Below are 27,243 nucleotides of genomic sequence, written 5' to 3'. Positions count from 1 at the left end.
ATGCTTTCCTAATATTTCTTTTTCCATGGAAATTCTTAACAACCCCTTTTCATTTCCCAGAATTCCTACCTCTACCTTTTACTAGTTCTTCAAAATCCAAGAGAAAGTTTATTTCCTTTTTGAACCTTTGGCAAATTAATCTGCTATGCAGAAAATAATGAATCCACATAGTGTCTCCACTAACAATCATTACATTAACCCCATAATAATTATAGTCACTATTTAATATGCCTGGCTATGACTCAAATTACAGTGTAAGATACTGGCAGGGTTCGAGTCTTGCATTCTCACTCTATAGATGATCAACAAATAGCTATGAAATAAGTTGAAGGAGTAAACAAATGCCTTAACTTTCACTAGCTATGTGTCCAAAATGCAGACTACAATAATAAATTCTAGGCCAAAAATTGTTACTACAGTAAATTCTGTTCTGCAAACATAAAATTTAAACTCTCATAAATTTTTCATTTAAACTTATTTTGCCAATTCCATATTGAACCCCTACTACATACCTGGCACAGTGCTAAGGATTTCTAATTGTACTACTTGATGACACAACAGAACATTAACTAAAACAAAAAATGGCAAAAGTAAAATTCAAAAGTATATTCTGCAGTAACTGAACATTTATATTTATATTGTAATTCCAAATCAATCATATTTAGCATGTCTCTCACTTATTTTAAGTATTTACTGCAGCATCACAGACTGAAATTCTAGAAAGAAAAATATGTTGGCTTGAGTAATGTTCAGGCTATTTATTGCAGTCTAGCGAAATGGAAGAACCAGAGAAGAACTTAATCTCAGATTTATGGTCACAGAGTTTTTCCTCCCACATACATGCTTTAGTTATTAAACACAGACACAAATAATTTTGAAATGAACCCATAGGGACAGTACATCAAGCTGGGAAATGGTGCATACAGGAGTTGATGAGTAGCAGACTTAATCCAGACTGTAAAAAACAACAGAACTGACATGCAAAAGACCAAACAAATTTTCAATAATGCCAAATTCCATCATTCTTTCTGTAAACACACAGGGGAAAAAGAAAATCTGGATAGCGAAAGTAAAGTCATCAGAATCCAAATGATAAAAAAAGAGACCTAAATGACATACCACAAATTTCTATTTTACCACAAGGTGATAAAATCAAATTCAGCTTTCTATTATTATATTGTTATTAATAACTTTATAAAATAATTTAAGTCTATAGGCTAAAAGCCTATAAACTATGACCAAGTATCATTTAGACATGAAAGTCAAAGACATTAGGGAATTTATTCATGTGTCTCGTATCAAGAGATAAAAGGAAAATTTAAATAAAATATTCTCAACTGACCAAATATCATTTGCTATTTGGGCATTACTTAATGATCTTAAAAATGAATTAGGCAAAGAATAGAGAGGTACTGACTTGATATAGCAAAGAAAGATACCATAAAACCAATGGACAAAATCATATTTGAGTCCTTCTCATTAAATTTAGGAATACAACAAGAATGCCTCACCACTACCATGTGGGAAGCCTATGTAATAACACAATAAACAGAAATGTATAACCAAAATTATTCATATTTTTACAAACTGATTATAAAGTTTAAATGGAAAACCAAAATATTCAGATTACTAACACAATATTGAAGCAGAACAAAATCAGAGGTCTGACACTACACAACTTCAAGACTTATTATAGAGTTATGGTAATCAATACAGTGTGGTATTGGTGAAAGAAGAGACAAATAGATCAATGGGATAGAACAGAGAGCCTGGAAATACACCCACACAAATATAGTCAACTGACTATACTTTTCAATAAATGGTGCTGGCCCAACTAGACATCTGCCTGAAAAGAACAATTGAATCTAGACACTGACATTACACCTTCCACAAAATTAACTCAAAATGGATCATACACCTAAATGCAAAATGCAAAACTATAAAACTTCCAGAAGACAACATAAGAGAAAATCTAAGTGATCTTGCGTTTGGCAATGACTTTTTAGATAAAACACCAAAAGCTGATCAATTAAAGAAAAAGTTGATAAGTCAGACTTCATTAAAATATAAAACTTCTGTTTTGGGAAAGACACTGTTAACAGAATGAAATGAAGAGTCATAGACTGGGAGAAAATATTTGCAGAACTCCTATCCTATAAAAGAGTTGTATCCAAAATATATGAAGAAATCTTAAAACAAACAATAAGAAACCAACTGAATCACAAAATGGGCAAAAGTCTGAACAGACACCTCACCAAAGAAGATATATAGATGGCAAATAAGCATATGAAAAGATGTACAACATCGTATGTTATTAAGAAATTGCACACTAAAGCAACAATAAAATACTACTACATACTCATTAGAATGGTTAAAATCCAAAACATTTACAACACCAAATGCTGGTGAGGATGTGGAACAACAGGTGGAAATGCGAAAAGGAACAGCCAGTTCAAGACATAATATTAGGAGGTCACTTCTTAGACCTTACACCTAAAACACAAGCAATGAAAGAAAAAATAGATAAACGGGAACTGCTCCAAATTAAAAGCTTCTGTACCTCAAAGAATTTGACAAAAAGGTAAAGAGACAGCCAACTTAACTGAAGAAAATATTTGGAAACCATCCAGCTGACAGGAGACTGATATCATATATACAAAGAAATCTTACAACTCAATGACAATAGTACAAATAGCCCAATTACAATATGGGCAAAAGATAAGAAAAGACATTTCTCTGAAGAGGAAATACAAATGGCTAAAAAACACATGAAAAAAGGTTCATCTTCACTATTAGGGAGACACAAATCAAGACCACAATGAGGTATCATTTCAAACCAATAATAATGGCTGTCATTAAACAAACAGGAAACTACAAATACTGGAGAGGATGTAGAGAAATTGGAACTCTTATTCATTGCTGGTGGGACTGTATAATAGCTCAGCAACTCTGGGAGACAGTTTGGCAGTTCCCTAGAAAACTACATATTGAGTTACCCTATTATTCAGAAATTTCACTTCTCAGTATTTACCCAGAGGACCGGAAAGCAGTGACATGAACAGATATTTGCACACTGATATTCATAGCAGCATTGTTCACAGTTGCCAAGAGATGGAAACTACCTAAATGTTCTACATCAGATGAGTGGATAAAAAAAATGTGGTACATACATATGATGGAATACGTATGTGTGCAGTGAGGAATGAGGTTGTGAAGCTTATGACATCATGGATGAACCTTGAGAACATGATGTTGAGTGAAATAAGCCAGATACAAAAGGGGAGACATTGTATGTTACCACTAACGTGAACACTTACTGTAGAATATAGGGGACCTAGAGATAGACAGCAGTTAGGGAAGGGGGAATGATAATCTAATAAGAACAGAAGATTTTGAGGGCAATCTTAATAATATAGGAATGCTCAGGAATGACTATGGTTTGTTAATTTTCTTGTGGTATGGTATGAGCATATTGGAAGCAATGACATTATTTCAGGATATTTGTTTTTCCTATTCCTTTTGTTTAATTTTGTCTGGAAAATGTTTTTTAATTTTGTTTTAAAAAAATTAAAAAAACAAAAAACACAGCCAGTTTGGAAGACAGTCTGGCAAGTTTCTTACAGGCTAAACACAGCCTTACCATAAAACCTAGCAATCATGCTCCTTGGTATTTTCCCAAATGAGTTGAAAACTTAAGTTCACACAAAAACATGAACATAAAGCAGCTTTATTTATAATTGCTACAACTTGGAAGCAACCAATATGACCTCAATAGATCAATGTATAAACAAAAAAGAAATGAGTTTTCAGTCATGAAAAGACATCGAGGAACCTCAAATGCATATTTCTTAGTGAAGGACACCAGTCTGACAAAGCTCCTTACTGTGTGATTCCAACTACATAACATTCTTGAAAAGGCAAAGTTATAGAGACAGTAAAAATGACCAGTGGTTACCAGGAGTTTGGGGGAGAGGGAAGAAGGGATGAACAGGCAGAGCAGAGGGGATTCTGTATGATATTGTCATGGTAGACACATGACATTATGCATATGCCAAAACCCACAGACCCGTACAGCACAAAGAGTGAATGCTCATGTGAACTATGGACTTTAGTTAATAATAATGTATCAATATTGGTTCATCAATTGTAATAAATGTACCAAACTAACGCAAGATGCATAGGGGAAACTGTGGGAAAGAAAGGGGGGTATTTGGGAACTCTCTGTACTTTCTGCTCAATTTTTCTGTAAACCTAAAAACTACTCAAAAAATCTATTAATTTTAAAAATTCATATTTCAGAGTAAAGAGAATAAAATTTAAAGGAAATATTAAGAGGTGTGGAGAAAGATTTATGACAAGAACTATTTTAATTGCAAAATTGTACAGCTGTCCAAATGACCAGCAATAGGATAATCAAAAATTCAATTGTGGGATATCTACATGATTAAGTTAATTTTAGGGAAAATTTTCATTATGCTACTTTAAAAATTAAAATAAAGACTGTGCTTTTATTACATATATACATACAACTATGTATACACTCCTGCGTATACATAAAAAGAGCATGAGAAAATTTGTAATAGTTATTTATATTTTCATGTTTTATCTAAAACTATAATGGGCATATGATTTTCTTAAAGAGGAAAAGGAGCAAAAATTATTTTTAGAGAAATACTTGCAAATAGAAATTAGTAGAGACTTTTAACAGTTTCTCATGAATTAAGAGTATTTACACAGCTTTAAGATAAAAAAATTTAAGATGGAGGTCTTAACCACACTTGGCTGCCTATAAAGATCGGATATCCCCTAATTAGCTTAAGCAAAGTGGGAGATTTATTGGAAGCATATAAGGGCTTAGCTAGAACCCAAAAGCAGGGAGATGAGCAGGACCTCCAGGGATTGGAACCAGGAAAAAGCAAAACAGTAAGGACCACAGTGGTTACTCCCTCCAGCACTGCATCTGTTTCCCTCTGGGCTATGCAGTGTCTTGTTTCAGCCTCTCTCTGCTCGTCGTTCACCCCTCTTTACACAGACAAGCTTTCTCCGCTTCTCTGTGCAAGATCTTACCTTTACATTCCCTACATATGATGAAAAAACTATTCTCTTTCCAAGTTCTTTGTGCCCTAAATCAAATTCCTAGGAGAAAGAATACACACAATCCATCTCACCCTCTAGATTGCCACCCTCAATCCAAACACCTGTGTCAGAAAAGGACAGGGGCTAAAGCCATGCCCCGGAAGGGAATGGAGAGGAGGGTGGGTTTGGTTCTCAGTGTTAATGGCTATGGATTGACATGGACCACAGAAGACACAAGCTACAAAGAGAAGAAAGAATTTAATGTTGTGAGCAGACATATCCAGTAGAAAAATTATTTTGGAAATTTATCAGGTAAAATTGTCTTCTCGAAGGAGCACCACATGCCAGGAAACATGGTGTACAAACTGGGAGAAGTCAAGTGTGAAAAAAAAAACAACATTGCTGAGAAAGTAAAAAATGTTATCTATGATTCAAAGCTGCCAGGAAAGAAATGATGTTTCTTACCAGGTATTATTTTAACAGTAACTATGAAAGGAAAGTTATCAAGCATTTAGAATACACAAAAGACACAGAGAATCTAACAATTACACCGTGAACATTGGTATTCACCAACAACCCAACTGTGGAGTACTTAAAAAAAAACAAAAACAATATATTTAAAATCAAATCTATTAACACATGAGGGATGCAAAGGATGGAGTTGGGAGGAGATTTCAAGCTCATGAACTTACTGTGTATTATTTGTTATAGATATCTTAAATTTATCAAAAAACCATTTAATTTTTGAAGTTTATAAGCACTTCAAATAAATGCCATTTGAAAGATCTATTTATTTATTCATTTATTTATTTATTTTTGCTTTGTTTTGTATTATAGTTTGTATGAAAAACCACAGAAATTAACTATGATGGAACAAAAGAATCTGTTCTGTATTTCACAAAAAGTGAAATTAAATATAAAGGTCGATTTGGGGTTGAGTTTTACGTATAGATTGGAAGATTTATTATACATATTTACTTAAATTATCACTCGATGACTCTAATATTTACATGCATCATCATTCAAAGGTGTTGACAACTTGCTCTGAGTAAAATATTGTCTCTTATTGATTAAACAATCCTCATAATTAAATAAAATGCTTGCCTTAAGAACAGTGGCAGTATTCAGTAAATATGCTTTGAATATACAATTGAATCCAGGCCATTATCTAAGCTATTTGAAGAAAGATTTCTCCAAGGTTGATGTTCTGGAGCTGATTGCTAAAGCAGGGTGTTTTTTTTTTTTTACCTGAAGAAACTACATAAATAGACAAAAGCGAGATCGTTCAATATCCTTTTTTTTAAATGGGGTGGAATACGGAAAAGCAGAAATATCATAATGTAGGGGAGTTTTGAGTGTCCTAAATTAGCATAAAGGAGTTTCAGTTGGAAGACCAAGGTTGACAATGAACTTTCACATGTCAATTTATAAACTTACATTTAGGCTGTATGATGGATTGATAGAGGGACTAGGGATACTTAGGACTAGAAAACTTGATTTCACTTGAGTCACATTATTATTTTAATAAAGAGTGTGAGGTTGAGTGCTGACCTTGGATTAGAGGAACCTACGAATTCAGGAAACAGGGTAATAGAAGAGGACAGAGGCAGTCATGCTACAACTAGAAGAGACGGTCTCCCGCTGCCCCCATGGCTTGGTCTCTGCAGCAACTGGTGGAGAGAGCTGCTGAGGTCCACAGAGGTGGGAGACGCTTGCTGATGTCACGATATTGTATAAAAATGGCAACTGAGAGGCAATTCTCTGGACTGAATAGGGTGAGGTAAGGGTGATCACTTGGGACTATTAGGCCCTTTAAAGAGTGTCCATTCAGATGGTCATCTCCAAGGCTTCACTCCTCTTAGTCAGTCTGCCTTTGGCTTGGTCAGTCACATACCAAGTCCCTCTCGTGGCTTCCCTTTCTGCCTTGTGTGTTTGCAATAAACGTCATTGTGAGTACTTATCAGTGCGTCTTATCTGTACTAGATCTTCTGACAATATAGCATGGAGGCAGTATTGCATGGTGGTTAAAAATTTAGACGGTGGCCCCAACCTCTTGGATTTGGGTCCTAGTTCCTTGACTTACGAGCAGTCTGACCTTGGTCAAGTAACTTACTTTTTCAGTGCTTCGGTACTTTAGGGATAATAACAGTAACTAACTGAGGAGGTTTGCTGTTGTGGGGATTACATGAATTCATTCATGGAATGTGACTAGAGTTTTGCCTGACTGGTAGTAATCACTTCATATCATTTATCATTATTAGTAAAAGGAATTTTTAACCTCTTGCTAGAATATGCCTGTCAAGTAGATAAACCAAGTACAAAATAATCAACACTTGATTCAGAGCGGTGAAAGAAAGCCAGTAATCATGCTCATGGAAGCTGATGATACAGGTATACTGGGTTGAATCATGTCCCCCAAAATTCATGTCCTTTCAAAACCTGTGAGTGTGACCTTATTTGTAAGCAGATGTAATTGGTTAAGGTGAGGTCATATTGGATTAGGGAGAGTGCTGATCTAATATGACTACAGTCATTATAAAAAGAGGGAAATTTGGACACAGACACATGGAGGAGAACCCCATGTGACAAAGGAGGCAGAGACTGGAGTGATGCATCCACAAGCCAAGGAGTATCAGAGAGTGCTGGGAGCCCCCAGAAAGCAGGAAAAGGGAAGGAAGGACGCCCCCCTACAGGTTTCAGAGGAAGCACGGCCCTGCTGACATCTTGATTTCAGACCTCTAGCTTCTGGAACTATGAGACAATAGATTTCTGTTGTTTTAAACCACCCACTGGGTGGTACTTTGTTACAGCAGCCCTAGGAAACTAATATAATAGTGCAAGGGATTAGGGAAAAACTCCCTAACTATCATCCAACTCCACCTGAGCCAAAGAGGTGGTAATGGCCTGGGGCAGAAGATGACATTACAGGAGTGGCTGCAGGGGAGTGCCAACAGTGACATGGAGAGGGGAATGGAACTCAAAACCTTCTCAGGAGAGGTAGCTGAAAGGCCTGAGCTCACTGGATGGGGTTTCTCCAGAGGCGCTGTGGGGCATGCTTCCTGGACGAGATTTAGGGAAAGAAAGGTAGGGATTCACACCTTTCTGAGATATTGCTCAACACTTTGTATTGCTCCAATGGGAAAGCACTCTGGAGGGTGAACTTGCTAAAATTTTTATAATCTCATCATTTAAACAGCAAGTATCCACTGAATATGACTTCGAGAAGCAGTTATAACTATCTTCCTCCTACTTATTTGTGACAGAAAAGAAATCAGACAAACACAATTCTACTCTGGATATACTAAATATTAAATATACTAAAAAAAGTGTCTTTTTAAGAACTTTAAGGCTATAATGAATTCCATTTCCTAGGCCCTAGAGGAGATACAAAGAAATATAAGATGTGATCCCTGTCCTCAGCAAGCAGAGGGAAGACAGATGTTATCTGTACAAGAGCTACAAAAGAGGTATGTTCCACATTCCCTCTAATTTTCTTATCTAATTAGATATTTCCCTACAGTGTTTCTTCACACTCTGGGAAAGCTTCAAATAAGTGAATACAGATGACTCTGCAAAATTCCTGAAAAGAACCGTTCTGTGGGAACTTTAGCCACCTTTACCTACTAAATTCTGATTTAGGTCCTATGCCTTGAAGCTCCAGGGGAAGGAGGAAATCTAGAAAGGGAAAACAGTGAAAGGAAATAAGGAAATAGGTTGTTCCCCAGAGGGCTACACTTCCTGACAGCATATTATAGCAACCTTGTTTAATTCATGAGTCTATGTGTGTGTACACGTGCAAGTATGAACATATGTGTGTCTGGTGCTAAGTAAAGAGTCTGGCTCATATTGTATTAAGCTGCTTGGAAACTACTTCTGCTCATGAAACACAAAACTAGCAGAAAAAAAAGAGGTTTTCTTGCTTGCTGCACCGAAGGCAGACACTGAGAGGGAAATATTCAGTTTGAGGTCAGCTATAGTTGGAGAGAGCAGTTTGAGGTCACACCAAAAGGATGAGTCTATCCAGATGAAAGCAAAGTGGTTTGAGTGTCTGCTGGTCAGTGCACCAAGACGTCCAGTAAGATTAGAAAGATGTGAGAGCCATGGCAAAGTTCCCCAATAAAAAGAGCAACTATAGAGTTCTACAAAGAATTAGAAGCCTGAGAGCTTTTCCGGGCAATTGGCAAACAAGCAAACACTGCTTGAGGAAGAGGAGGCAAAGCATTCCCTGCCAAATTCTGCAAGTGGGAAGACAGAGCACGCAGGTCACCAAGTGTCCCCTATAATGGACACAGTGAAGACTGAAGATTAGAAAAGAGAAATGCCCTCCCACTACTCCCCAAAGACAGCAGACACATTCCCGCCTCTCTGCAGCCTCTGCTTGGAAAAGTGACCTCCTCTTCTCCACCTGGCAAGCTCCTAGTCTCCAGAATCTAGATCCAATTTTACCTCCTTTCTGTGGGATTCTCCGAAGTCTCCACATCAGAATGGCACAGTGCTCCTTTTCTATCTAGCTCTGTTTCTCCCTTTAGATTGTGAGATTCCTGGGATCAGTGACCATGGTTGTTCATCTTGGTCACTTCCAGCAGGTTGCAGAGTTTCTGACAAGTAATATATACTCAAGAACAGGAAAGTACAAGGATGGAACATCTCACAATCAAGACTGAAGAGCCCACTAAGGCCAACTAAGGAAGGATTGGTGATTAAATTTAAACACCTGGGGTATACATATTGGCATTTGGTACATAGAGATGTCATATATCTATAATGTGGTATTGATTGTCATTCAGTAAAATGATGTCAACTCCTATATTCTCAGACTGGAGCTGCAAAGCCCAGGAGAGGGTTATGATTTAATCTCCGGATTCCTCTGATTTTTCTTTGGACATGAAGACCTTTTAACACATTCATAGACTGAAGGAAAAGAGCAAACGGAGAGGGAGAGGTTTGGGATCTAGAGCACAGGAGACACTGAGAATGGCAAGAACAAGATCAGGGTCAGGGTAGATGCAGAAGGTGTTGGATGGGTGTTGGGGATTGAATCATGAATCCCATAAAGGCATGGTCAAGTCTTATCCTCATTCCTGTGGGTGTGAACCCATTTGTAAATAGGATGTTTGCAGATGTTATTATTAGGTAAGGTGTGAACTCATTTGTGAATAGGATCTTTGAAGATCCTAAATGAGGACAACTTGAGTCAGGATGGGCCTTAATCCACATGACTGGAGCTCTGATAAGGCAGAAGAAATTCAGATGCAGTCAGTCAGAGAAAGTCAAGGAGAGGCAGATCTCCAGATGACAAAGGCAGAGATGCAAGCCAAAGAACCCCAAAGATTTTGGCAAGCCAGCAGCAAAACACCACAGACTCTAGGAGAAAGCATGGCCTGTGGGGACCCTGATTTTGGATTTCTAGTTTCCAAAACCATCAGACAATTAATTTCCTTTGCTTAAGCCAACCAGAGTGTGGCATTTGTCATAGCAACCCTGGCAAAGTAAGACAACAGGCAATGATAAGTTCAGGGGTTTCAAAACTAACTGTCTGGTTCTTTGTGAACAGGAGGCCAGGTGGTTGGCTGCTGTGGGGGAGGGTCTCAGTTTGCCAGGATGCTATGATGAACACCACATGATGAGTTGGCTTCAACAGCGGGAATTCATTGGCTCACTATTTTGAGGCTAGGAGAAGACCAAAATTAAGGTGTCAGCAAAGCTCACTTTCTCCCTGAGGACTTGATTTCTGGTGCTGGCTCCCGTCAGTCCTTGGGGTTCCTCAGATTATATTTCTGTCTCCCATCATGTGGCCATGTCCTCTCCTTTCTGTAACTTCTAGATTCTTTTTATCACGCCTCCAGTAATCCAGATTACCCCCATCATCATTCATTTGGGCCACACCTTAACCAAAAAGTATCATCTTCAAGAAGTCCTATTCACAATTGGTTCATATCCATAGTAATGCGGATTAAGATTAAGTGTTTGTTTGGGTCTATAACTCAACCTACTATAGGGAAGTAAAATTGGACAGTGAGGTTTGGGAGAGGAGATAAAAACAAAAAGTTAATATGATTACATTAATATGTAGAGAGTTCTCTATATCATTCAAAAGAGATAAATACACCAATGAAATAATTTGCAAAGGATGTTAGATTTAAAAAATCTGTTTGCATTTGTTTGTGTGTATGCAGAAAGAAAAAGAATCAATAAACAAAATACAAAATACTTCAATACAAATTAAAATAAAACAATATCTATTTCAGTCTATTAAATTTTTGAATATTAAAGAAGATATTATATCCAGAATTGGCAAGGTTATAATGAAATGGATTCTCTTACACATTGTTGGTGAGAGTATAAATTTTTATATCAATTTCTACAGGACAATTTGGCAATATATATATAAAAAATCTTACAAATGTTCATAGTCTTTAAAGAATTAAACTCCCCTCATGAAATATATCCTAAGTAAATAATCAGAGATATACAAGACTTACGTTCAGTGTTTCTCAACAGAAACTAAGAAAAAATGAAAACAAGAAATATATTCATCAAGTACAGACTGTCTAATTAAATTATCAGTATGTTATATGATGAAATACCAGAGAGCTATTAAAATAATGCATCCATAGAATTATAATATTATGTTAAGAAGAAAAAGCAAGACACAAAAAGGTTTATGTATGTTATAATCGTATTCAATACATACCCAAATGGAACACTGAATATCTTTAAATGATGGGATTATTTGTAATTTTAGCTTTTTCCTGTGTCTTGTGTTTTCTAAATTTTCAACAATAGATTGCCAACATGCAATCTATTATCAAGTCCTACCAAGGGTACATTTTCCCCCTAAAATCTGTGTCAAGACTGCCCGCTTTATTCCATGTCCACTGCCAACACCCTAGACAAAGATATCGCCTTCTCTCACTTGGATCAGTGCAGTGGTGTATGTACTGACTGGTCTTCCTACTTTCACTCATGCTCACCTCCAATCCATTCATTCTTCAAATAGCAACCAGAATGATCTTCAGAAAATGTAAACTGAACCATGTAATTCCCCTGCTCAAAGATTCCTTTGCATGGAGATTGTGGCCTATTTTCTGCAGCAGAACCACTCTCTTCTTTAAGACCTAGTGTGTTGGGTAGGTTTTTGCTACTTCTCTCAGCAACGCTCTGTAGCCACTGATGTTTTCTGTGTGTCTGGACTACCAAGTGCTGGCTCATGTGCAAATTATTTGGATAACTCTCCATACTTTTCTCAGATCCCACTTGCAGTAACACACCAAAGAACTTATTACTGCTGGGGTTGTCTTGCTTAGTGGGCAAAAACTGATGCAAGTCTATTTCCCATGGTTTTCCTTCACCCACGGAAAAGTCATACATCCTTGCTTTGGCAAATGCTGGTAGCGCAGGCTGTTTGTCATAGCTCCCCTTTCTGCCTGAATGTAGCAGACACCACTGATGCCCATATCCCCAATTTCTAATGACCAGCATCCATATCTTCTTGCCTGAGGACATTATTTTGTGCATGGAGACCATTCTGCCCACTTGCATGGGAGGCAGAGGAGAGAGAAGTAGTGCCCTCTCAGGGCTACAATCAACAGTGACTCATGGGAGTTGGTCTTAAAATATCCCAGATCCCTCACCCTTCAGTTTTAATAATTCCAAGACTTGAATTCTACACTGGCTTCCAGTGTTCCTAGTGAAATTAAGCACCAATTACCTTTTCTGTTGCTGCTGTTGGCTGCCTTCCTTTCCTTATCTCACAACCCACTCTCCTATCCAAATAAACTATTTGCACCAGAATCTTCATCTCAGGTTCTGCTTCTGCAGAACCTAAACTAAGACACTGGCCATGTCTCTAGCTTGCTTCTTTCTCATTAAAGAGGCACCATGGAAAATTAAGGCTTTGGCCCAAGTAAAGTTTCAACTGCATCTAGAAGTCTCCTCTCCACTTGACTTCTGGAAGGGGAAAGCACCACATGAAGAGAAGAGATTTACCATTCAGTATGAACACTGCTGTCATCGGACTCCAAAGATCCCAATTCCAGCTCCATTTCTCTCTCTCTCTTTCTCTCTCTCTTGGTTCCCTGGTCTCTGCCTAGATTAGGGTCCAGTAATTGATTTCATAGGGCCCCTGCTGCACAGTATGAACTCTGGGGAATTGTATCATTCTCAAGTAGTAATGGCTGTCTTTAAAATATTCAGTGCTCTTTAGTTTGAGCCATGGGCCGTGGTGTCAAATCTGGGACAACAGAGAAAGTTCTAAAGAACATCCTGTTGCACCTGCTTATTTAAAATACAGATTTTACTATTAATTAGATACAAATAGCCTAAACTTTGGTATCTTTACTTCTAGAAATTCAAACAATAACTGCCTGAAATCATCAGTTTTAGAGCAACATTTAAAAGCCAAGCATGCATATTTTAATGGAAAACATGACTAAAAAGAGAGAAATCTTGACTAGAAACAGTTCTGAGAAAAATACAAACAAGAAAATAAAGACTGAATCAATTTCTTTCAAAGTTAATTTCAAATTCATCTGGAAAGGTAAGGCCCATAAAATAGGACTAAAATTGACAAATTCATGTTGATAAAATGACAAATTCATGCAGGTCAAAAATAAGCAAGCCAAGTTGGAAAAGATGCCCCTATCAAAATACATTGCCAAACAACCAACTCAAATGTCTGGACTTTCTCCATCGACAACAGCAGGTAAACAGAATGCCTTTTACTGCATAGGACAGAAATCACAATAAAAAGGAAGCTGGAGAGCTAGAGAAGGAGAATTAATTGTGGTGATAAAATTAGAGTGTTTAAAAAAACATCTTTCTTCCCTGAAAATGTGGATTTTTTTTTTGTTTGTTTTGTTTTGTTTTGTTTTGTTTTTTTGCATGCATTACCAGTGAGAGCAAAAGAGAATGACAGAGCCATGGGTCAGTGCTGCATCCATGTGGCCTAAGTCAAAGGAGAGCCATGTTTTCCTGACTTCTTAGCCAGGTGATGGAGGCAGCTGTTTCCACCATCTGCAGCCTCCACACCCTGTGCCCACATCGCTCCTTGGCCAACCATTTGCGTCTCCCCTCAGTGAAACAACTGCTGTCGCCTGTATGCAGATTTTCACATGAGTTTGGACTCTCCAACTCCCGTGTGATGCTAGGAGAGGGCAAAGGAGCTTCTGGAGTTAGAAAGAAGGCCACAGGATCAGTACTTTTCAACCCGGCACAATTTTCAGAGTCTGATGGTCTCAATTTTGCCATTCAACAGAAAACAATTGGGATTGTTTCACTTCGATTTCCTGATAATGAGCTAAAGCCTTACTTTATTTTTTAAAGCACAACAGTATTGTGAAATAGAATGCCAAGTACTCATGAATATTTAAGACAAAAGCTGAGGCTTAGAAGGAATTTTACACTTGAAACCAATCAAAGCAGGCTCTGCCTCCAGATGCCCTAAAAGCATGTCTGCAATCACCTTTGCCCAGGTAGACCACAAAATTTAACTTCCTAGAAAGTAATAAATGTTCTTTATTACTAATGTTTTAAATGTAGAATAAATGTATATATTTTCAAAAATGAATAAACCACCTGTAGACAACTAATAATATTTTGGAAATTTTCTTGGCAGTCTGTTTTTCTATGAATGCACATATTTTATGAAATTGGAACTATTTTATTTATACTGAGGGTATACACCATCAATTTTTTATACTGATTTGCTCTTCACTTAATATATTTGGGCAATTTACTATGTCATTATTATGACATTAAATGGTCTTTAAAAATATAATTTTATTGACTACAATACATTTCAGTATGGCTATGTCATTATTTCATTAAACTCTTTGTGAGTTGCTGGAACTTTGTGGTTGCTGCCTGCAGCTTCCATGTGTAGCATCACACATCAGAGTCACCTCCCTAGTCCCACTACACCCGCTCAGCCTCTTTCTTTTGCTTTCTCTTTGCCCTTTGGCTGCCCACAGGGAGTGCCCCTAAGTTTCACAGAGGGAGGCTCTCACGTTGGTGGCCTGCAGTTTGCCCAGCTCTGCCAGTTCCTGGGGATGCCAGCACCTAACACAGGAATTCAGTATTAGAATCTGTGTACCTCAGCCACATTCTCCACTGTCAGGAGATAAGGGAAGGTTTGATTCTCCATCTGCCTTCTCTGTTGCATTATAATTCAATTCACTTGGTACTCTGCAGAGGTGAGGAAAGGTATAATGTATTGGGCCCTACCAAATCACAGCCATATTACCTACAACTTTTTTCAATTCCAAGTACTGCTGGGATGACAATCCCCTTATAGAGATTTTTGTGTCTATCTCGGATTATTTTATTATCTGAAATTCCTTGATTTGTAATTACTTAAAGATTTATGTATACTCTTAAGGCTTTGAAAACATATTGGCTATTTACCATATTGCTCTGGAAACATGCTGTCAATTAAAAAACATATAGACTTGCACTGAGAATTCTCTATGTTAAGAGAAAAGAATCTGTTAAGAGGAAGATCTTGAAGATAATTGAAAGAAGGGGAAATACTGGGTGGAAGTTCCACCTTGGCCAAGGGAAGGGACCCTTTCTCTGACAGACATAAGGAAATAATGATAAATACTGATGCACATAAGTTTATAGTAGAAATAGTGAAAATTTGAAAGGGTTCATATCTGAGAAAAACAGAAGTGTGTATATTCTAACCACTTAACATATATACATTTGAAATACCATCCTTGCAATTAAAAAAAATTACATTTGCACTAGTGAACAGTATATCCTTTAACCAGAATAGAATAGGCATTTAACAGTTAAGGCTATTACGAGTGTTTCAGCAGAAATTAAGAAAACAATGCATCAGACTCATGTACATCAAATATATTTTATATACTCTGGCAGCAAATAACAACTGTAAAAATGCCCACTTTAGTACTGTTTACTTAGTAAACAATTCAATCATATAATAAGTTCTGCCAAGAACTTTCTTTAAAATGTTTCTGTTAATCTTGTAGGAACTTATTTTTTCCTTAACTTTGAATTTTATCTATTCATATGAAACAAGGTAACTATCACAATTTCAACATATATAGTAATTAGAATCTATCTTCAAGTTTATACTCTATACATTTACTGAAGCTATAAAAGAAATAGATGTTCTGAATTTGAAAAAAATACATCTTTATTGCTTAACTGTTTACACATATAAAGCATTGACTTCTTGTATGACCCCCATGAGAAAGGCAGATAAAAAGAAGATTAATACTTTAAAAATCTTTATGACCATTGAAAAGAGAATGCACTACTAATGTTTTATGGATTTCATTTTCTGACCACTTCCATTCATTTCAGGTGAAGCACTATAACAGTATTCATGTTCTACAATGACTCAGAAAGGTTTTCCTATCCACATTTGGCCTCCAAACCAGAGCAGGGTACTGTATACAAGCAGACTCTAAGCCAGAAATCCATCCTTCATATGGCCTGGGGAGATTTAGAAAGTAGTCTTAAACATCTATCAGAAAGGCAGAGACAATACATAACAGGAAATTCCTTTTTAATGTAGCAGTCTCTTCACCTGACAGCTCATTCTAGAAAAGCCAAGTAAGAACCACGTTTCCTGAGAAATGCTAATTCATGTTTTATTAAGCAACAAGAAAATGTTAACTTCATTTTGCAGTAGATGGTTTTCACATCATTTTCCCCACCCCCCTCACTTTAATCTGTTATTTGTGAGTGAATGTCATATTATTTAGAAATTTCTAGCTTCTGGGAAACTAACATAAGAAGTTTCTATTGCCAAAATTTAAATGGACTTATTGGGAAATTTGAGAGTTTTTATCAAAACGTGTATAATCTAGCACAAGGATGAAGACATTTTTTAATTAGGCAAGGTCTGACTCTTCTGTCTTGAGCTGGGCCAGGCCTGTGCCACCTGAAAAAGAAATGGTGACGTAGGATTTCCGGTCATTTCCCTCTAGACACAGGCTCTTCCTGACATAATGATATAGCAAAGACTGCTTTTACCCTCTCAGCATCCATCCTCTCCTTCCTTCTCAGCACCAAAGCTCTGTAAAACTAAGGGAGAGCATGAGACCAAGTTTCCCCTCAATGAGACTAACATGAAAGTACTGTGTGGATTTCCACAGTCTCCCTAAAGAAAATGTGACTGTCTTCACCCTTTCCTCCTTCCTGACCTCCTGATGGTAGGATTTCCAACAGCCCTCTTAGACCCGGAGGCAACCTTAAGGCGATTTAGCAGAGAGCTGAAAGGTGGGACTACAGAGCCCTGATGACATCACAGAGCTGCCATATTAGCCCGAGGTGGTTTCTCAAGACTTAATTTATATGAGAGACAAATAAATGTTTATCCTGATTAAATCAGTGGTACTTTACTTTTTTTCTGTTACATCTAGCCACACTTATTCCCAACTAATTGACAAGATTTTAAAAAGAAGCTCAGAAGACAAACTAAAAGGGGCTATACCACTCCAGGCAATTCCAATGACTGGTCAATGGCAGACTATGGAATAACAACCAGATGAAATTCCAACACGTGCCAAGAGGGAACTCTGATAAACTGAGAGAATGCACACCCAGAATTGCCATATATTCTGATTTTTCAAGAGTAAACCACACTATCTCCTGTTTTTTAAAATGTATGATCAATTTTTAAAAAATAGATTGAGAGCCAACTGAAATAAACCCATACGTTGAACATAGCCCCAAATCCTGGTTTGTGTCCTCTGGGTTAGTTTGGCTTTATATCTTATGTATCATTTTTGCGGCCCTTGAAATGGACTTCTCTATTTCTCTATGGTTTTTTTTTTTTTTAACATTTTATTATAGTAACATAAGCAACTATATAAATTTCCAATTTTAACCACTTTCAATGTACAATTCAATGGTATCAATTACATTAACGATATTGTATTACCATCACCAACATCCATCACTCAAACATTTTCATTACCTCAAACAGAAACTCTGCAGCAATTAAGCAATAACTCCCTATTCTCCCTGAACCCCCAGCCCCTGGTAACCTGTAATCTACTTTCTGTCTCTACGAGTTTGATTATTCTAAACACCTCATGTAAGTGAGATTACACAATACGTTTCCTTTTGTGTCTGGCTTATTTCACTCAACATGATGTTTTCAAGTTTCATCCATGTTGTAGTATGTATCAGAACATCATTCCTTTTATACAACTGAAAATATTTCATTGTATTGTATATGTATATACTGTACATGTTTATCCATTCATCTGTTGATGGACACTTGGGTTGTTTCCATCTTTTGACTATTGTGAATAAAATTGCTATGAGCATTGGTATACAAGTATCTTTCTGAGTCCCTGTTTTCTTTCAATTCTTTTGCATATACCTAAGAATGGGATCGCTGGCTTTTGACACAAGTCAACACACAGGGGTAACACAGTAAATCATGAGTGGGGAGTGGAGGGGAAAAGGGGGAGAAAGAACAGACGATAAGTCAGAAAACTAGATTCAACACTATCTTTGGCATTTATTTAGCTTTGTGATTAGTACTTAGTTACCTAACTTCTTCTAGTATTTGTTGCCTTTTCTGTAAAATGAAGACAAAAATAATAACAGGAAGGTCATTTGTAAATTACAAAGCATTTTACAAATTAAAGGTATATCTAGCCAAGAATGAATACATGTAATAAGTCTAGTTCATGGCCTCTCTTAAAAGAAATCCCCTCTTTTGTTTCACTAGGACACTTGGGGGGGAATTTTCCTATCCTTTAACCACAGCATGGAATAGGACAGAACCGAGTCTGTTTTCTCTCTGTCTCTAAGCATTCACGGACTTTGACCAAGCACTGTCATGATGCATTGGAACCAAATATAATATAATATCAGCAGCCAAAAATGATAGTGTTTTTAATAATAGCAATACGTGTATATTCTTATTTTGTACCAGAGTGTACTATATTCTGGGAAAAGACTAATAAATAAAATATTTGCAAATGTGGGATTAAGAAATTTGAATTCAACATTTGAGAATTAGCTGCTCTCTCTCTCCAAATTACGAATTTTAGCATTGCTTTTGGCACACCAAATTCATGTGAGGTCTGGATCTATTTTATGCACTGAGGATTCATTCATTCATTAATCATTCATTCATTCATTCATTGCATTTACACTGCCAAAGTTCTGATGGAATTACAAAAGAGATTCTTATAGAAGACTAATGGCATTATGAGAATTGTTTAAAACATTCAGAAGCAAGAAAGCAAGAACACTTCCAGAGGTACCTTTGGAAAATACCTGTTCAGCATCAAAAAAGAATCTTCATTTTTGCAACAGTGAGAAATTCTTGACATCAAAGTAATGCTCTGAGTTTGGAACAATTGCATCCACTGCAGGATATCTGAGTCCCCTCATCCTTTCCCAAAGGAAAGGAGAACCCAAATTTTTCTTATTCCTTTAGCACCTGGGCCATCAGAAAGATCTCTGAGAAATGCACAAAGGTTATATGAGACTATTGTGTGAAAAAATCCCAAACTGGTCCTAATTTTATTCATTAGGGTTTTAATCTAGTGGCATCTCACATATCTTCTTGTCTTATTAGAACAAGTAAAGCTGACAGTTTCTTCCACTGAGACTGAGAAAATACTCTGGAGGGAAGGTGTGCGAGTGTACCAGTATGGACACAGAACTTATGACACTTCTTTCCTTGGAGCTAGGAAGAGCTTCTGCCTATCCAGTCCCACTCTTAATGGCCATCTAAAGCTCAGAGTTTTGGCAAGACAGCACAATCCCCACCAGAGGATCATATTTCTGGACCTCTGGAATAATGAGGAAAGCAGAACATTTTTTTCAAAGGAAGCTTCATGCTTTGTTTGTTTAACATATATTTAGTGAGAGCGAAATGGGAATGAGGGGCTCAGATCTTTATTTTGACATGAAATGCTTAGGAGACAGAGAGCCTTGCATTCACAGCAGGGCCAATTCAAAATGTGCAGCTTAGGAAAGGCAATTCAGAAATACACAGAGGGGAGAAAAACCAAGAAGAAAGAGGTTGTTATGAAACTATCCTTCCCTGGAAAGGAAAACCTGAAGAGCTTTCTGTTAATTTTGTAAATGGTTTTTATGAAATTAAGTTCAAGGTGCTAAACCTTTTCCCCATGTTATTGAGTGTGTCTCTGGAAGGATTGGCACTAACCACAGAATTCACTGTTTTATTCTTTGCAGTCTTTGATGAGTGATAGGAGGTGTTGTCTGAAGAGAAAATGTCTACACTGCAATACTGTCCAACCCAATAATGTGTGATAACAGTGAGTGTCTATACATATACTTCCCCACCAAGTTGTATAATTCCACCACCAAATTACAAAAATGAAGCAATACTGTTATACCTTTTGTTTAGTCAATCATATGTGCTGAAAGATAATAGCAGATTGTGCATTGGTAAAGGAATGTCTACATCTCAAATTTTTCATAGAAGTAAGCCATCTGAATTGGATGAGTAGATTGTGTGCTTGTGAGCTTGTGTGTATCTGTGTATGTGTTGATGCATTTGTGTATCTGTTTGCCTGAGTTTGTGTCTGTGTAGATATGTGCAAGGGATTTAGTTTCAGATGGAAAAGATTTAGACTGATTTTTCTAGGAAAGTATTAATTTCCCCATGATTCTCAATTTCACATAAATTCCAGATCACAATCAGTTGAAATATTAACACTCTGCACAGACACGGGAATCCAATGAACTGTCTCACTTCCTTGATGAGTTGCATAAGTTTTGTATCAACACCCACACTACACAGTTTACCACTTTCAAACAAATTTAGTGATGATAAATGCGTGGTTGATTTCTATGCAAAAATTTATATCCAAACCTCCATTAATGCCATTTCTAAACCTTGGTCGTCTTCTATTAGTTTTCTCTAAACATTATATTTTAATTATATTTAAGAATGCTCATGAGAAACTTGGAAAGATTACAATAAAGCATGTAAGTTTCTAAGTTAGACAGGGACTGAGTCCAACTGACTTTCTCCTGCATCTTCCCAACACCCAACACAAATGAGAAACAAAAACAAAGTCAAGGGGAGATTCTGTTAATGCAAACTTTTGAGAAATCTCTGCACACTAGAGTACAAATGGATCCAGAATGAACAAAGACACGGGGAACCTTGTTGGCAATTCTACTTTCCAAGGCAGGATGCAGTATTTGGAAAAGGAAAGCTGAAGACAAGAGCAGGTCTTGAGGCGAACAGTGTGTATTCGACTCATTACCCATTTCACTCTTTTGGATCAATAGTATGCCAGGCTTTGGGCAAACCTGGCCAAACCAAACAGAGAGCTGACATATGGCAAGTTTTCTCTGATGCAGCGAGAGTCTTCTCTGATGGAGTGGGCAGTGGCATCAGGAATAAGGACGGCCAAGGGGATCCCATGACAACCTGGAGTGAAGGCCATGCCCAGCAGGCAGCTGGAGCTGCAAAATTGAACCCAGGTGCCACTGCTTCAATAAACAGAGAGGAGAGAATCTTTAATTAGTTGTTTAATCTCTTAAGGCAAAAGCCTTGTAACTTCATAAGCAAAAGTGAAAAGCAGAAATGAAAAGAATAATTGATTCAAAGGTTGATGACTGATGCTCTCACAATGAACAAGATTAAAAGGCAAGTGAAAAACTGAGAAAGAATATTTGCCAATTACCTGGCATCAGACAGTTACTGTCATTAAGATTTTAGAGCATCTGCAGATCAATAAGCAAAAGAATGACCCCAAATAAAAAATGAATCATAATCCCCAAATATTTTAAGGGGTATTCAAAAAAGAAGAGCTATCTATGGCCAATAAAATATGGGAAATATTCAGCCTCATTACGAAAAATGCAGCTTAAAGTGGGACTCCATTTCCACATACAAAGCTGGGGGGCAATGTTCAAGTGATACCAGCCTGTGTTGAGTAAGCAGCAGGAACCCCGGCACTTCACGTGGGAGTGCAAAGTGGGACCAATTTTCTACAGGGACCTTGGCAACTTGGTTTCAAAGTCCTTAAAAAATATGCATACTTTTTGATCCAACAATGCCACTTTCAAGAATTTTTTAATAAGGACATGATTAGAAATATGGGCAAAGATTTAGCCACACAGTTTGTTGTTTATAACAGCCTAAATATTGAATAACAGATGCTTGCATGATAAAATAAAGGCTCATTTTACAGTGGGATGCTGTGTCACAGTGAAAAAAAAATGATGAAGTAGAAATGTATTTCCTATCATGGAAAGAAGACTGCAAAATATGGTGGAATAGAAAGTTAGTTTGCAGAAGGGAATGTACACTGTGATCCTTTTTATGGTAAACATTTATGCATGATATATATACAGGTATAAAAACATTCCCATTACCTAGACAACTGCATAAAGTCAAGAAGGACATGTCCCCACATGTTAAGATATAGTTACAGGAAGAATATTTTTCTGATTATTTTATTTTCTACTATAAACATTCATTACTGGTAAAATAAAATATATACAAAGAGAAAAGGAAAAGGGAATCAAAGAGACTTCAACAAGAATCCAGGTACAAATGATTTTCAGTACCAGATATTAAAATATATTGCAAAGTTACAATACTTAAATCATTTTGGCAAAGCTTAAAATAATAGATAGATAGCAGATTGTAAAAGAATGCTGAGGCAATCAAATAGCCATAAACATTTAGTATATGATAAAAATGATGTTCAATTAAATTGGAAATGGATGGGTGGCTTTTAAGCAAATGGTGCTGGGGCAACTGATTAATGGTTAAAAAAACAAAGTTAGATGTCTTCATCATACCGTACACCAAAATAAATCCCTGATTTAAAAGGAAAACTTTTTATCCAAATTGGGAAATAAGAAGGCCATGATAAGCATATAAGCAAATGCAGACTCTTAAGGACAAATTTCGATAGATTAAAAATTAAGTTCATACATCTATAAACACTGTTATAAACAATAGCAAAAGACAGGCAGTGAACTAGAAAAGCATATGCAGCCTATATGATAAACCATCTTTGCTATAAAAGGGCTTTTACAAATCATTAAGAAAAACAAACACGTACCCTAATTACAAACTGGGCAAAAATTATGACCAAGCAATTATCAAAGGAAAACATACAAATGCCCAGTAAGTGTATCAGAAAATGTTCATCCTCTATAAAAATCCCAAAATTGAAATCATTAAAAAGCTACCTCTATTCATGTATCAAATTGGCAAAGATATTAAAAATAATAATGCATAACATAGCATTGGTGAGCAAGTGGCAAACCCACAACTCTGATATTCTGCTGGTAGAAATTTAAATTTATATGCAACACTGTAAGGGAGAATTGAGCAATATGTATCAAGAAGTTTACAAATGCTCATATCCTTTAATTCAGGAACTTCAACAGAAATTCTTCCTAAAGAAGTAATTACTGGGCTCCACAAATATTTGTGTTCACTATAACTGAGTTATTAAAGAACCTAAATGCTCAATAAGAGATAATTGGTAAAATATATTATAGCACTTGCATGCAATGCAACAGTATGCAGCTAATGCAGAACGTTCCAATCATGCATATAAAAATGAAAAATGCAGGCTACAAAACCGCAAGATGCCAATTTGGTTAAAAGTGTGTACCAATTGCATACTGGATAAATGTCCAACAACATGTAAACAATGGCTTTTAAAGGGTGATAGGATTAAAGGTTCTTTTTCCATTCATGCCACAAATATTTATTGGCTTCCTGCTGTGTGTCAGACGGCTCTACACGGTCCACATATTCTTCAAGTGAATATGTAAGTACTTAGTAATGAGAAAAAGAGTTAAATTTTGTGAAAGTCCATCATCTAAAACTGACTCTCTTCCAGATGCGAACAACCTTATACAGAACTCAGAGTAAAAGTAGTTTTAAAAGAATCTGCACCTTCTATTGAAAGCATAGAATAAGGTAAAAAAAAGAACTGGGGGAAATATTCAGGTCACTCTACATCCTACCTTTAGAGACACTTCATAAAACATACTCACCTGTTCCAGCTTGGACACGGTTCATTCCTACAAGCATGAATGTGGGGAGCGTCTTAAGGACCCGATCCTAACAGGGTCCTCAAAGGATCCCACTTTATGGAGCCTGACATCTCTTTGGGCGTTGAAAATCCATTATCCTACGGGACCCCCGCAACAAATAGGAGGAAAGGTATGACAGATTTTGCGGAAGGGGACATTGAACCCTTGGCCAGAGAGGGGCAGGCAGAGGTGCGTGGAAAGGGACCCGAAGGGGCGGGCGCCTTACCGCGGCTTGTTGGAACGCGCCCTTGGTGTAGGTGCCTCCACCGCGGTAGGTGATGGCCGGGATCTCGCTGCTGAGCAGCGCGCACTTGTGCTGGTGCGCGCGGCTGGAGGAGATGTAATCGACGCGCGGCACCACGTTGTTCTTGGACGAGAAGGTCACGATGGCCACGCGCGTGGCCGTGGGCACCACGGGGAAGTCGGACAGCAGCTTGCGGACAAACTTGAGCTCGCTGAGGAAGTTGGCTCGGCCCACGCTGGACGACTCGTCCACCAGGAAGACGAGCTCCAGGCGCTCGCTGAGCTCCCGCAGCCGCCGCACGCGCCGCCGGAACGTCTGGCCCAGCCGCTCCACTTTGCTCTCCCGGGCGTCCTCGCTCGGCGCGGTCGGCTCGGGCAGCCGCCCCGGGTCCCCGGCTGCGGCCTCGGGGAAGAGGCGGAAGCTGAAATTGCGCGACGGGGCCATCTGCTGAAAGGTCGTCCAGCCCGAAACGAGCGCCAGACCCCAGCAACAAAAGGCCAGGCGCGGCCACATCGCGCTGCTGACGGAGCGGCCGCCCGGAGCGCGCGCAGGCAGCGGCCCCGGCCTGGAGAGACGCCGGGCGGGCGGCTCGCGGAGGGGCGTGCGCGGCGCGGGTCCCGGGGCAGCGGCCGCGAGCCTCAGAGCCCTTTCATCTGACACTGGGGACACAATCCAGACTCCTCCAGCAGCTGGGCAACTCCGGAGGGAACGGCGCGCTCTCTCTACCCCTCTGGCTCTTGTCTTTTTTGCCTTCCCTCTCTCCTCCTCCTCTCTCTCCCTGAAGCCTATAAAATGTTTGAAGGAAAGGGGGCAGTCAAGAAAAATCTCCCGCTTCCCTCCTTTCCCTCTCTCCCTCCTCTCTGTGTCTCTCCCTCTCCCCTCTCCTGTCCCCTCTCTCTATCTCTGCCTCTATCTCCTCCTCCCCCTCTCTTTCTCCTCCCGGGATCCAGCCAAAGACTAGGAGATTCCATGACACCACAGCCCCGCGTCTGTCAGGCTGTCAACATTCCCTCAGCTAGCGCACCAGGGCCGAAGCCCTGATTGATCCCATATGTCTGGCAGGGGCTGCAGAGGAATTCACTGGAGATGAATCCAGATACCGAGAGTGCCACAGTAATTGGAAACACTTTGTAGATGAAAACACACACGGGCTGGCCAGGGAGTGGAAAGCATCCTTTTAAAATTGCTTGCTCACCGTTTGTGTCTCTTTTCCCCACTTCGGTGCCCCAACCCCTCACCAAATAGATGTTTATTTGACTTGACTGGTAAGGATTTCTGATCAGTGGTGTGTGAGCTGTGTGTGAGTGTGCAGACTCGTGAGGACCCCTCAGATCACACCATCTAGGGGCTGCTTCTACCCACACGTAGGGATGACTAGTCATGGTGCCTCATCCATACATCTATGTGTCCATCCATTTGTTCATTCATTCATTTAACTAAATGTTTTCAGCCCCTATTATGTGCCAAGATCTACGCCAGGCACCAGGAACATAAGAAGGAATAAAAATTGGCAAGGACTCTGTCCATAAGGAACAGACAAGGTAATCAGTGAGGTGACCATTAACCAAATATTCACCCTAAATCTATAATTACATCTGACCTTGCTATATGCTATGCAGGAGAGCTCATGGTACAGAGACTGGACCTTGGGGAGGTCAGGGAAGTTTTCTCTGTGGATGTCAAGTTTGTGCTGAAATCTGAAGAATGGGTAGGGGGTCCCCTTTCCTCTGTCCCGTTTCATGTGCTTGTAGTCTGTTTCAACAGGCGAGGTGCATAGAGGTCTGTTTCCCTGGCTTTGAAAGGCACTTGACATATGGTTACTTGGAAACACAAGTTGCCACCTCAGAATGGTTTTTCCAAAGGGGTGGTGCAAGTGCAAAGAAGGAGCACACTTTGCATGAGCAGGATCCTGTGGTTAAAAGATTCTAGGAGTCTTGTGTTCCAGTTACATAAACCACCTGAACCAAGTCACTTGCAAGCCTTGGCTTCACTTTCTATGTTTATTTCATGATGGAATTCAATGAACTCAAAATTTCCTCTGTTTCTAATATCTGATGATTTGACTCCATCTGTATTTAATGGAATTCCTTAATCGAGAGGCATAGTATGTTAGATAAAATGTTAGGGCTCTGGAGTCAGTTTGCCTGGAATGAAATCTTTGCTCTCCCATTTACTAGTTGTATGACATTCACTTCAGTTTGCTCATGGAGTAATAATAATAGCATTAATAGAGTTATCATGAAGATTAAGTTGTTAAAAAAGAAGAGTTTTTAAGACAGTGCCTAAAGCATAGCACATGCTCAATAAAGGCTGGATACTATTATTGCCTCTTTTAGTCTTGAATTCTTTCCAAATCCTTTATTTTTCTACAAGTATTTATTGAGAATCTATGTGCCAGGAAGTATATTAGGTACTGAGAATTTAAAGATAAGATTCAGTTCCAATCCTCTAGAAATTCAAAAGAAATCAAAAGAGAAGATAGCTTTGCAAACAATTGCAAAGCAATAGGACGGTTGCAAGAATGGGCAAGCAAAGAAGAAAATAGTCTAATTCCTCCTGGGGAATGAGCAAGACCTCATTTGAGCTCAAACTTAAGAAAGTTTTGCCAAATTTCATCTACTCCATAATATTTAAAACATATCGTTAAGAGCTAACGTTTCAGGTCCTTAAGAGGTAACATTTCAGTTGCCGGGTACCATGGCAACTCCGATGTGCACTACCTTGTGTTTTTCCCACAAAGATCCAGGGAGGTAGGCCATTGCCTCAGGACTCTGGTTGCAAGGGATAGTCACTCAACCTCTCATTTAAACAAAAAAGGATTTCTTGGCTCAAGTAACTAAACCCGGGAAAGGGCAGGAACAGAACTGGTCTCAAAAGGT

General features: G+C 38.4%; 1 protein-coding gene across 1 annotated transcript in view; it reads right to left on the bottom strand.

The window, feature by feature from the left end:
- SVEP1 (sushi, von Willebrand factor type A, EGF and pentraxin domain containing 1) overlaps positions 1-25,124 on the bottom strand; it is a 195,409-nt gene extending 170,285 nt beyond the window's left edge. The window contains 1 exon segment of the mRNA XM_037797566.1: positions 24,347-25,124. Coding sequence (XP_037653494.1) covers positions 24,347-24,877 — 531 coding nt within the window. The 5' untranslated portion in view covers positions 24,878-25,124.
- Between the last annotated feature and the right edge of the window lie 2,119 nt (positions 25,125-27,243).

Source organism: Choloepus didactylus, chromosome 10 (assembly GCF_015220235.1).
Source record: "Choloepus didactylus isolate mChoDid1 chromosome 10, mChoDid1.pri, whole genome shotgun sequence".
In the NCBI taxonomy this organism is placed as follows: domain Eukaryota; kingdom Metazoa; phylum Chordata; class Mammalia; order Pilosa; family Megalonychidae; genus Choloepus; species Choloepus didactylus.
Note: the sequence above shows the minus strand (reverse complement) of the source record. Positions and strands in the feature narration are given on the sequence as shown.